The sequence below is a fragment of the Pseudorasbora parva genome, chromosome 8 (genome assembly GCF_024679245.1).
Source record: "Pseudorasbora parva isolate DD20220531a chromosome 8, ASM2467924v1, whole genome shotgun sequence".
In the NCBI taxonomy this organism is placed as follows: Eukaryota; Metazoa; Chordata; class Actinopteri; order Cypriniformes; family Gobionidae; genus Pseudorasbora; species Pseudorasbora parva.
In genome coordinates this window covers 12,103,189-12,117,014 of record NC_090179.1, presented here as the reverse complement: position 1 = coordinate 12,117,014, position 13,826 = coordinate 12,103,189, and the positions used below count along the sequence as shown (strand labels likewise).

General features: G+C 37.7%; 2 protein-coding genes across 2 annotated transcripts in view; both read right to left on the bottom strand.

The window, feature by feature from the left end:
- lipt2 (lipoyl(octanoyl) transferase 2) overlaps positions 1-13,826 on the bottom strand; it is a 571,631-nt gene that overhangs the window by 399,155 nt on the left and 158,650 nt on the right. The window lies entirely within an intron of this gene.
- On the bottom strand, positions 4,149-5,096 carry LOC137085025 (olfactory receptor 52D1-like). The gene has a single exon (XM_067451577.1). The coding sequence runs from the start codon at positions 5,094-5,096 to the stop codon at positions 4,149-4,151; it is 948 nt and encodes a 315-aa protein (XP_067307678.1).

Genomic DNA, 13,826 nt, shown 5'->3' with positions numbered 1-13,826 from the left:
CGCAGGGGATTAAACTGGATACCTGTAGAGGAACTGACATATAAGGTGGGCTTCATGTCTGAATGTTGTTTCAGGAGGATGTTAAATGATCTTGAGGAGACCCTACCTGGTTCAATAAAAGATTTCATGAAATGAAATATGGTTCTCCTACACTGTAAAAGAAATTGTTGGTTTTTGTTGGTTTAACTTAAAAAAGTAAGTAACCTGGTTGCCTTAAAATGGTAAGTTTATTTAAATAAAAAAATTGAGTTGATACAATGAAGGAAATTTGTTTAATAAATAGAAACCCAAAATATTTTTGTATCTGAACCACATAAAAAAATTGATAAATCATGAAAATAGCACAATTTGGCATGTTTTACTGCATCATCAGAAATAAAATACACACAATTACCCAATATGCTTAAAACATCTTTTAATAATATTTTAATAAAGGTTGTCGAATCTCAAAAAGTGTTCATTGTATTAACTCAAAATTTTAATTTTAATGAACTAAAAATTTTAAGGCAACCAGGTAACTTTTTTTCTAAATATTTTTTTACAGTGTATGGATAATTGTGATGCTGGAGATAATGCCCAGTTTCCTGAATTGCATTTTCCCATGAATAAAAGAAGACTGGCAGGAAGACAACAGAAAATTGCTTTCTATGGATACACCAGAACTGAATGTTTTGAGCAGACAAACACTTTACAGAGCTTGTGTAAAAACATTCAATTACCAACATCTTAAGGATGTAAGAGACATTAAATGGAAAAATGTGTTCGAATCAGGCTCTTCCCCGAAAGGTAGCTGGTGGGTCCCTGTACATGAAACTCAGGGAGGTTTTGTATTTAATTTATGAGCGTTCAAGAGTGTAAATGCAATGGTTTTTGTTTTGTTATTGATGTTTTGGTTTGTGGAAAAATATTAATATATGTATGGTATGCGTTTCTTTTTTTTAAAAACAAAAACCCACAAAAAGGCTTATATTTAGGTCTTTTATGTTTTTATCGAATCATTAAAGAAGACTTAAAAGTAAAAAAACTCTTTCCCCGCCAGCGTTTTTAAAAAAAAGTTGCCAGCCACCGCCAAGATTTTTGACAATTTTCACAAAAATGTAATAGCCCATAGAATATTTAGTTTAATGAATATCTGAGCATGCGTATATTAACAAACAAAAATGTTTTATTCTAGCTCCATTCATTCCTTTTTTATCAACACTTGAATATGGCTAAGTTTCATAAAAAAAGCAACATTTTGAAAGAGACTTTTTGTGAAAGACTGTTTCCAGATCAGATTCTCTCTCTCTCTCTCTCTCTCTCTCTCTCTCTCTCTCTCTCTCTCTCTCTCTCTCTCTCTCTCTCTCTCTCTCTCTCTCTCTCACACACACAATTTTTAAATACAACTTTATTAAAACAGAAATTAGAGATATTTACAAAATGACTGAGCACACCAGAATTCAATGCATATTCAGTATAAATATTTGAATATTTGTGTTGTTATAAAAAGGGTGTGAAGTATCTAAGAACTTCCCTTAATCATGGTAAAATCTTTTGTAACACAACCACTTGTGGCTTATTGTCTTAAATTGTAAATAACAAAATAATTCCCATTTTATTAAATCTAATCATCTAAAATATTTTTGGTTTGGTCTGGATATATGCATATATATATATATATATATACACTCACCTAAAGGTTTATTAGGATCACCTGTTCAATTTCTGTCAGTCTCTTGAACTACAAAATGAATGTCAGAATGAAAAAGAAAAGTGATTTAAAGGGGGGGTGAAATGCTGTTTCATGCATACTGAGCTTTTTACACTGTTAAAGACTTGGATTCCCATCCTAAACATAGACAAAGTTTCAAAAACTAATGTTGGACGTTTGATGGAGTATTTCTGTGTTAAAAATACTCCTTCTGTTTTCTCGCAAGTTTCAGAGTTCAAAGTTTCAAAGTTTTTTTCGAGTATGGGTCTACTTGACGTTAATAGAACGGAAGGTCCTTGTATGGGCCGTATGGGCTCTTCTCCCGGTATGGTGCGCGCGCGCGTGACTAGAGCGAGAGAGAGGAAATGCACGCCGTAAACACTGCTCTCAACTGCAGATCCAGTCCTCCGTGAAGACTTATGTCGCGCGCCGCGCTCCACTTTATTCCTATGGGTGACGTCGAGCGACTTCAACGCTTCAGCACAGCATTCCGGGAAGGCAGCGCTACATTTGAACCGATTTGAACGCAGAAATTACGGGAAGCTTCAAAGCATCGCTTCAGTCACGTCTCAAAGTGGATTTCCACGCCACTGCTGTCACAGGACTTCAACAAATCATACCAAAGAAGTGTGTTTTTGACGGAGCGGTCTCAGCGATAAAGGTTCGGTCCTGCTTTGGAAGCAGCCGGTGAGTAAAACTGTTTCAAATGTCTGTGCTGTTGGCTATCGTCGCGTGAGTAAACATCAGTAAACGACACGATCGTGTGCTTCGTCATTCAAATGCGTTAATGGACTCCATTGCTGTTCTCTGTATAACGTTACACTAGTCTGACTCTGACGTGCAAAACCGTTTTGCTTGCTACTTCTAAGGTCTAGTCGCATACAATAGTCCATAAACCGAATCATGTCCTCATAAACTGCTTGTAAAGACACAGAAATGTTGACAGGCCCCTAAATACAGTACATACCACAGAGACGGACGTCCTGATGTTGCCGTTTCTCCTGTTCAATTTATTTCTGCCTCAGATTTGATTGTGGATCATTATCTGTATTAGCTGAGATAGCCATGGGTTTCTCCACGCTTGAGGACGTCATTCTTTAGCTCCGCCCACACGATACGCCTCCAGGCGCTCGTTTTTTTTCTGGAAAGACTCGGTACAGCCTATATTTCTTTTATAAATATGATAAAACTAAAGACTTTTCGGAGATATGAAGGATGCAATACTACTCTATAGGTACTCAAGAAATACATGAGATTGACTGAAATTGAGTGTTTCACCCCCCCTTTAAGCAATTTTGAGCGTGGCAAGGTTCTTGGTGCCAGACGGGCCGGTCTGAGTATTTCACAATCTTCTCAGTTACTGGGATTTTCAAGCACAACCATTTCTAGGATTTACAAAGAATGGTGTGAAAAGGGAAAAACATCCAGTATGTGGCAGTCCTGTGGGCAAAAATGCCTTGTTGATGCTAGAGGTCAGAGGAGAATGGGCTGACTGATTCAAGCTGATAGAAGAGCAACTTTGACTGAATTAACCACTCGTTACAACCAAGGTATGCAGCAAAGCATTTGTGAAGCCACAGCACGCACAACAACGACTGTTACCCCACCGGGTACCAGTCATCGCCAATAAAAATAGGAAAAAGAGGCTACAATTTGCACAAGCTCACCAAAAATGGACAGTTGAGCACTGGAAAAATGTTGCCTAGTCTGATGAGTCTCGATTTCAGTTGAGACATTCAGATGGTAGAGTCAGAATTTAGGGTAAACAGAATGAGAACATGGATCAATTATGCCTTCTTACCACTGTGCAAGCTGGTGCTGGTGTAGGGGGATGTTTTCTTGGCACACTTTAGGCCTCTTAGTGCCAGTTAGGCTTCGTTTAAATGCCACAGCCTACCTGAGAATTGTTTCTAAATATGTCCCATGTACCCACCCTCTGATGGCTACTTCCAGCAGGATAATGCACCATGTCACAAAGCTTGAATCATTTAAAATTGGTTTCTTGAACATGACAATGAGTTCACTGTACTAAAATGGCCCCCACACTAACCAGATCTCAACCCAATAGAGCATCTTTGGGATGTGGTGGAACGGGAGCTTTGTGCCCTGGATGTGCATCCCACAAATCTCCATCAACTGCAAGATGCTGTCCTATCAATATGGGCCAACATTTCTAAAGAATGCTTTCAGCACCTTGTTGAATCAATGCCACGTAGAATTAAGGCAGTTCTGAAGGTGAAAGGGGGTCAAACACAGTTTTAGTATGGAGTTTCTAATAATCCTTTAGGTGAGTATATATACATATATATATATATATATATATATATATATATATATATATATATATATATATATATATATATATATATATTATTATTATTATTATTATTATTATTATTATTTTTTGAGACAGTTCTAAAACACAGAAATTATAGGATATTTTAATTTAATAAAATATTCACTCAGATAATGCCATTTGTTTCTTGAAAAACATTCTCAGAACTTGCTGGCGCACTATTGTCAGATTTAGTCCATAAATGAGGGGGTTTAAAATAGGTGGTACAAGTATGAATTCAAGAGCCATGAAATTACGCACACCTTGAGGAACATTCTTTGAGCCATAACGACTGTACAGAACATCAAACATAAATGCAGCAGTCACATTGATCAATGAAAGCAGATGAGGTACACATGTTTGCATGAATTTGTGCCTGCCCTCTATTGACTTTCTGCACTTTCTAATTAAGTAAACGTATGAGCAAAATATTAATATTGCATGTCCAAAGTATGAAAGAATAACAATGTACCCAAACACATTATTTACTGTTGTAGAAAAACAAGAAAGTTTTGCAACAGCCCAAATCTCACAGTATAACTTTTCAATATTAAAGCCACATAAGGTGAGTCTAGATATTAAAATAATTAGAACAGCCATGGAAAAAAATGGAGCCAGCCAGCAGTAAAGGATACATTTAAGAATTGTCTGATTTGTCATTTTTGAATGATACTCAAGTGGTCTACATATTGCCACATATCTGTCATATGCCATAACTGTTAATGTTGAAAAGTCGCACAGAATAGATGAATAAATTACAAATATCTGAATCAGGCATCCAATATAAGAAATAACATGGTCATGTGCTAATAAATCATACATGAATTTAGGGTAGAATCCAGAAGTGCCAAAAAGTCCATTTACACACAGATTACATATAAAGACATACATCGGCTCATGAAGCTTCTTATGTAAGAGTATAGTAGTAATTATAGTTACATTACAAAAGACAATCAGGGGATAATACAGTGCCGTAAAAGAAAGCAAGACATATCTATTTTCCATTGTCTCATTTAGACCAGAGAGTGTAAATACCAAGACAGTGGACTCATTTTTTGATGGTGGCTGCATCTTGAATGATATGCAATTATTATGGAAGTTTTGTTTTTGAAAAATTATTGGAAAACTAATTAGACAGAAAGTTGTATCAAGTTGAAATGTCACGCTATATGGAATGTCTGTAGATGAAAAAGACAAATAAGCAAACAACAAATCCTCTAACAGTAGCATGCATTGTTTTTTGCTTTTCAAAACAGTTGACTTCTTACCATGTTCTCCGTTCATATGCTTCTTGTAATGTTTTGCAAAGGTTCGATTTGGTTTGCTATATATGGACACTGGTCTCATGCTAATTGCCTTTGTAACAAACAGTTTTAACAAGCTCTCTAAAGACTCTCTTCTTTTAAGTTAAATAACTGCCCATCCATGCCCCTCAGATACAATTATGTGTATTATCTTGTAATGACTGAGAAAAATAATATAAATATTATTTATATACTCACCTAAAGGGTTATTAGGAACATCTGTTCAATTTCTCATTAATGCAATTATCTAATCAACCAATCACATGGTAGTTGCTTCAATGCATTTAGGGGTTTGGTCCTGGGCTGCGGTTTCAGATAACGATAGATCTTTGCAATTAAGAGAGTTTTCTACAAGCGATATTACGAACGTTCGTGTTGCTTTAACGTGCGTGTTACAAACATGCACTTAACATGATCGCATACAGCTATGCTTTAAGTGCTACTTAAGAATCTTCGTCTATTTGTCAATTACTGAAATGTCACCTTATAGAATGACTGCACAATAAATTATTAAAATATATAATAGTCATCATGATTAACCAACATTAAACAATATTAACTGAATCATCTTGCAGTCCAGTGCCAGTCTCCTGCTTTCTAAAGACAGCATGGCCTTCAAAGTTGATGTCCCTCTTATTGGCGTCTTTAAGACATTTTCTCATGTGTTTTAGGACATCTAGTTTCTCCCTCTCCAGCTGCACCAGTACTGACTACAACAACGGACATTCTCAAAGCGCTGAAGTGTTGTGGTCTAACAATTGAAGATGGAGGCTCGAGCATGGTTAGGCTGTGTGGAGGACTGGGAGATAGTAGGTGTCTTGAATAGGAATTGAGCCTGATTGGTCCTGTAAGCATGATGGACCTGGTTCAGGCTCTACTCCTCCATGGATGTCAATACCATCACAAATCCCATCTGAGGCCAAGTATTGACAGTGCCTTTGCTTCTTCCAGTGTAAGAAGGGGGAGCCATTTGGCCCACAATGCACCTGTTTTATTAATTGTTGACCTCTGTGGTACTCTTGAGGCTTGCAAAGTCACATAAAAACAATTGGACAAGAGTAAAGTTTGGGTGCAATTCGCCGGTTGTCCTGCAGGTGGCCTCATAGCTCTTTCTCCTTATGTTGCACTTATGGATTTACAATTTCTCCAGAGCACTCGTAGTTCTACGATCATTTTCAAGTGCAACTTAAGTTACGATGCTTTTGGGAAACAGACCTTAATATTAAGATCACTTGTACAAAACGTTTTTACGATCAACTTAGGCCTACAATGCTTTTGGGAAACGCAGCTCTGGTCAAGACAATCTTCTGAACTCTGAACTGAATGTCAGAATGTGAAAGAAAGATGATTTAAGCAATATTGAGCGTGGCATGGTTGTTGGTGCCAGACGGGCCGGTCTGAGTATTTCGCAATCTGCTCAGTTACTGGGATATTCACACACAACCATTTCTAGGGTTTACAAAGAATCGTGTGAAAAGGGAAAAACATACAGTATGCTGCAGTCCTGTGGGCAAAAATGCCTTGTTGATGCTAGAGGTCAGAGGAGAACGGGCTGACTGATTCAAGCTGATAGAAGAGCAACTTTGACTGAAATAACCACTCGTTACAACCGAGGTATGCAGCAAAGCATTTGTGAAGCCACAACACGCATAACCTTGAGGCAAGATGGGCTACAACAGCAGGAGACCCCACTGGGTACCACTTATCTCCACTACAAATAGGAAAAAAGAGGCTTCAATTAAACAAGCTGACCAAAATTGGACAGTTGAAGACTGGAAAAATGTTGCCTGGTCTCAATTTCTGTTGAGACATTCAAATGGTAGAGTCAGAATTTGACTATTTCTGACTCTGTTTTTGACAACAGAATGAGAACATTGATTCATCATGCCTTGTTACCACTGTGCAGGCTAGTGGTGGTGGTGTAGTGGTGTGGGGAATGTTTCTTGGCACACTTTAGGCCACTTAGTGCCAATTTGGCATTGTTTAAATGCCTACTTGAGCATTGTTTCTGACCATGTTCATCCATTTATGACCACCATGTACACATCCATCCGATCTAATATGATTTCTGACCTGTAAAGATGCCAGAATAAAAATCATACACTGTTTGTTAATAGGCCAAAGGAGAACTGGCACCCCGACTGAGTTTGGTTTCTCCCAAGGTTTATTTTTCTCCATCATGCCCTGGTGGAGTTTTGGTTCCTTGGCACTGTTGCCTTTGGCTTGGCTTGCTCAGTTGGGGACACTAAAATTATGACCTAAGCTATTCTAAATATACAAATAAAATTAATAACTTGGGTCTTATTTAATTCTATAAACTATAATACTGATCTGCCAACATTGTTGCCACTGTGAAGCTGCTTTAAAACAATCGTCATTGTAAAAGCGCTATATAAATAAAGTTGATTGATTGATTGATTGATCCTCTGAGTGCTACTTCCAGCAGGATAATATACCATGTCACATAGCTTGAATCATTTAAAATTGGTTTCTTGAACATGACAATGAGTTCACTGTACTAAAATGGCCCCCACACTAACCAGATCTCAACCCAATAGAGCATCTTTGGGATGTGGTGGAACGGGAGCTTCGTGCCCTGGATGTGCATCCCAAAAATCTCCATCAACTGCAAGATGCTATCCTATCAATATGGGCCAACATTTCTAAAGAATGCTTCCCGCACCTTGTTGAATCAATGCCACTTAGAATTAAGGCAGTTCTGAAGGCGAAAGGGGGTCAAACACAGTATTAGTATGGTGTTTCTAATAATCCTTTTTTTAATTTTATTTAACAAATAAAACTCTTTACTGTGCAAGTTGTATGGGATGAACCTCAAATTGCAATTAACACTGAGACAGAGGGACCAGATGTATCTGATGTATACATTTTGAGTACGCACAAGTAAACAAATAAAGAAGGCATAAATATATGCGCATCATACGGACACTCTAGACTGTGCATGCACACTTTTTAACTGGTGTGAGCAAATTAATGAAGTAAACAGAATTCTTTAAACTGTTTCACGTATTATATAAACATTTAGATTAAATATATCACTCTCATTAACCCCTATGGATTTGCACACTTCTGGGGCCCTTTAGAAGTTTTGACATGCTCTGACATTTGTGGGGTTTGTTCAGTTGCTTATAAACATTTTAATGGCAAAAGTGCCATTGCACTAGCCTGACAAGCCAGACCCACATCAAGATGTTTGGTCTGGAAACTCACCATTGACAGCTCAATCCGAGGGGCGGGATAAATGGCTGACTTTCAAACTCACTCTGCACGCGATAGGATAACGCTACAACCAACCAGAGCAACGAAGAACGTGAAGCGGAGCTAGTTGATAGATTAAACTCAGAACACATCTTCCCTTCTTAAGAATGATTTCAGTGCCGTTCTTTTCTCAAAGAAAAGCTTAACTCCAAGTCTTCCAGAGTCACGGCCAAAGCTGATTCGAAAGACCTCCGTTCGCCAGCTTCTTTATTTTCAAGTAGCACGCAACTCTGCCATCATTATGTTAAGCCCGCCCACCGACTCTATACACGATGTGATTGGCCTGACCATAGTTTGTTTTTTACAGCCCAGAAGTGTATTAAGAGTTGCTAGATGACACTCGCAGCAGATTAGATTTGCTGCCGCTAGGTGTGCGTCTAGATTTCTAGGCTACCATTGCACTGTAGCCAGCACAAACTAAGCTACATATTACTATACTTAATATGTGAGCAACATTTAAGTACATTCTTGTATTTTTTTTAGAGAATAACTATGTTTTTTTTGTTTGTTTGTTTTGGGGTTTTTTTTGTCACAGAATTAAGACCACAACACACACACACATAGTAAATGTATCAACAAGGCTTTTGACTAATGGGTGTTGTTGCCTAAAGTTTTTACTTCAAACTGATGTGAAAATCGTTGTGCCTGCTCATTCACATAAAACAATATATTGACTTAAATTTTGTTAGACAAGTTTTTGTTTATGTAGAATATATTCAACAATATAAATTGAGAATACAATGTTCTATGTGGGGCAGTATCAAGTCACTAAGATTCTCAAATCTGTGAGATAAAAGAAAGGAGGAAGAAGAAAAAAAACTTTTGTGTGGATACTGATAACAGGATCAACTGTTGTATTAACCTTAATATAATGTTCACTCTTAAATGAAAACGTGATTGCTGATATTGCACAGCATGTAAACAAAATTTTGTATAGGCCTATTATATGTAAATTATATACAGTACCAGTTTAAAGACTGAATGCATTACTATTTTTAATGTTTTTGAAAGAAGTCTCATGCTTATCAAGCCTTTAAAACATTAGTATTGTGAAATATAATTACTATTTAAATTAATGTTTTGTATTTAAATATACTTTAAAATATAATGTATAGTCGAAATTAATGTGGTTTAACGGCACTCAAATGGGCAATCAAATCAAAGTAGGCGGGATTTACATTCTCTTTAGGTTGCGCACAAGCTCGCTCACGCAGTCTTCACACACAAATGGCTCCTGGCTGATTGATTGTTCCTGATCGATTGCTCCTGTCTGTCTGCCTGCTGCTGCTGCCTCATTGTTTGTAGCTCTGTATAGCTGTGTTTGAATATCTATTTGATATATTTTCTTTGTTATCTACACTACTAAATATAACTTACTCATCACCATATAGTGTTTAATATAGCCTATCAATTTAAATTTGACATTACTAGCTTTTAATCTAAATCACTACCACACGTTAGCTTTTCGCTAGCCTGGTAGCTTTCCATCCCAGCATCCGGGTCTCCTGTATTCTGAGTTCTTTAGACAACTGTGGTGAGTTGGATTATTAAAAAGACTCCATCAGACAACTGTGGTAAGTTTTGGATTCATCAACAAATACGGTAAGCCATGTCTTCTTCTCCTGTCATTGTCACTTGCACTGCATGCTACATGTTTAGCATATCTATCTCCGTTGGCGAACAGGGCTTCACATGTGATAAATGTAAGGAATTAATCAGGCTGACGGAGAAGATTTCAGATTTAGAGACACGCATCCAAGCTTTATGTGAGAGTAGTGAGAATGTAACAGCTTTAGATACTGCTTTGGATGCGACTAGCTTAGTGAACACTCATTGTTTGGTTCCGGCTGAGCCCGCGCAGCAGGGCTGGGTGACGATGAGAAAGCATAGTCGCGGATCAAAAAAACACTCTTCCGTTCCGATTAGAACATCAAACAGGTTCTCCCCACTCAGTGACGCACCCACTGAGGATCCTGTTGAAAGTGCCCTAGTTATTGGCGATTCTATTACACGGAATGTGAAAATAGAGACAACAGCCACCATAGTCACATGTTTACCGGGAGCCAGAGCGCCTGACATCAAAGCAAATTTAAAAGTGCTGGCTAAAGCTAATCGTAAATTCTCTAAGATTATTATTCACGTTGGCACTAATGATGTTCGATTTCGCCAGTCGGAGATCACCAAAATTAACATTAAAGAGGTGTGTAAACTCGCAAGTACGATGTCAAAAGCCGTATTTTTCTCTGGTCCTCTCCCTGCGAAAAGGAGTGATGAAATAGTTAGCAGATTATCATCACTCAATGGCTGGTTGTCTAAGTGGTGTCTGCAAAATAACATAGGTTTCATAGACAATTGGAAAAGTTTTTGGGGCAGACCTGACCTGTTGAAGATAGACGGCATTCATCCCTCCTGGGCTGGTGCTGCTCTTCTCTCTAGTAATTTGGCACTTAGTCTTAGAGCTAAACCTTGACTCACTGGGGCCCAGGTCAGGAAGCAGACAAACTGGCTAAACCAACCGTCTGCTAGCTGTCTCATGTCACCAAAGTCAGCTAAATCCCAGCACATAGAGACTCTTTCACCTAGATATTATCATATAGAGACTATGTCTGTTCCCCGAATTAGTAAATACAAAAAACCATCAAAACCATTCAACAGTAAAAATTTAATTGATGTCCAACAAATAAACAACAGATATAATACGGATGAACAATTGATAAAGCTTGGGTTGCTGAATATTCGATGTCTTTCGCCAAAAACGCTTGTTGTCAATGATATGATTATAGATCATAACATAGATGTGCTGTGTTTGACAGAAACCTGGCTAAAACCTGACGATTACATTACTTTAAATGAGTGCACCCCCCGAGATTATTGTTACAAACATGAGCCACGTCTGAAAGGTAAAGGGGGAGGTGTTACTGTAATTTATAATAATATTTTCAGTATTACTCAGAAGTCTAGTTTCAAATATAATTCCTTTGAAGTTTTGGTGCTTTATGTAACGCTGTGTAGTGTAAATGATAAATCCCTTCTGACATTTGTGTTGGCTACTGTATACAGGCCACCAGGGCACAATACAGACTTTATCAAAGAATTTGCTAGTTTTGTATCGGAGTTAGTATTAGCTGTAGATAAAGTACTAATTGTTGGGGATTTTAATATCCACGTAGACCCACTCATCGCCTTAATCATACTTAAGATCTAATAATGTCACATGGAATAAATGTTGATACTGTTAAAATTCTGCAGCAGAGCGATGACATCTCAGATCATTACCTAATATCATGTATACTTAATTTACCTAAGGCTGCAAAGCCATCCCCTCGCTTCAAATATGGCAGGACGATAACCGCTGCGACTAAAGATTGCTTTGTACATAATCTTCCTCATCAGTTCCATCTCCTCAGCATTACAGATAGCCAAGATGAACTTGATGCTGCAACAGAAACTATTGACTCTCTCTTTACTAGCACTTTAGATATAGTTGCTCCCCGGCGCTTAAAGAAGATTAAAGCAAATAATCCAACGCCGTGGTACAACGAGCACACTCGGGCCCTTAAAACAGCAGCCAGAAAAATGGAGCGCAGCTGGAAGAAAACAAAACTAGAGGTTTTTCGTAATCTGTGGAAAGAGAGCATGATTGCATACAGAAAGGCCATAAAAACTGCTAGATCTGCTTATTTCTCAACTCTTTTAGAAGAAAACAAACACAACCCTAAGTATTTATTCGATACAGTGGCTAAATTATCAAAAAATAAAGCTTCAGCTTCTGATGTTTGTAAACAACACAGCAGTAATGACTTTATGAACTTCTTTACTAGTAAGATTGATAATATTAGGAATAAAATTATAACCATGCAGCCGTCTATTACAGTATCACTTCAGACAGAGCATTGTAGGGTCACTGAGGAAAAATTACACTCATTCACTACTATAGGAGGAGAAGAATTGGCTAAACTTGTAAAATCATCAAAATCAACAACATGTATGCTTGACCCTATATCGACTAGGCTATTAAAAGAGATACTTCCAGAGGTCATAGATCCTCTGCTTAATATCATTAATTCATCTTTGACATTAGGATATGTACCAGGATATGTACCAAAAACTTTTAAGTTGGCTATAATTAAACCACTTATTAAAAAAACGCAACTTGATCCTAATGAATTAGTCAATTACAGGCCAATCTCGAATCTACCGTTTCTATCAAAAATACTAGAAAAGGCCGTGTCTTCACAATTATGTTCTTTTTTAGAAAGAAATGGTATATGTGAGGATTTCCAGTCAGGATTTAGACCGTATCATAGTACCGAGACTGCTCTAATTAGAGATACAAATGATTTACTCTTATCATCTGATCGTGGTTGTATCTCTCTATTAGTGTTACTCGATCTTAGCGCTGCATTTGATACTATTGATCACAATATTCTTCTGAATAGAATCGAAAATTATGTTGCCGTTAGTAGAACTGCTTTGGCATGGTTTAAATCGTACTTATCTGACCGTTATCAGTTTGTAGCAGTAAATGAAGAGATGTCACACCGATCACAAGTTCAGTATGGGGTACCGCAAGGCTCAGTGTTAGGACCGTTGCTTTTCACCCTGTATATGCTCCCACTGGGAGATATCATTAGGAAGCATGGCGGTAGTTTTCATTGTTATGCTGACGATACTCAGCTCTATATTTCCTCACGCCCTGACGAAACCTACCAATTCACAAGATTAACAGAATGCATAGCTGATATAAAAAATTGGATGAATAGTAATTTTCTGCAACTTAATTCAGATAAAACTGAATTTTTAATTATTGGACAGAAAAGCTCCACAAGTAGTAACCGAGAATACTGTCTAACACTTGATGACTGCTCTGTCAAGCCCTCGTCGTCAGTGAGGAACCTGGGTGTGCTCTTTGATACCAATCTTTCATTTGAAAGCCACGTTTCTAGCATCTGTAAAACCGCATTCTATCATGTTAAAAATATATCTAAATTACGGCACATGCTTTCAATGCAAAATGCTGAACAGTTAGTACATGCGTTCATGAGCTCAAGGCTAGATTATTGTAATGCTCTACTGGGTGGTTGCCCTGCTCGCCTAATAAACAAACTCCAGCTAGTCCAAAATGCAGCAGCTCGAGTTCTTACTAGAACCAGGAAGTATGATCATATTAGTCCAGTTCTGTCAACACTGCACTGGCTCCCTATTAAACATCGCATACATT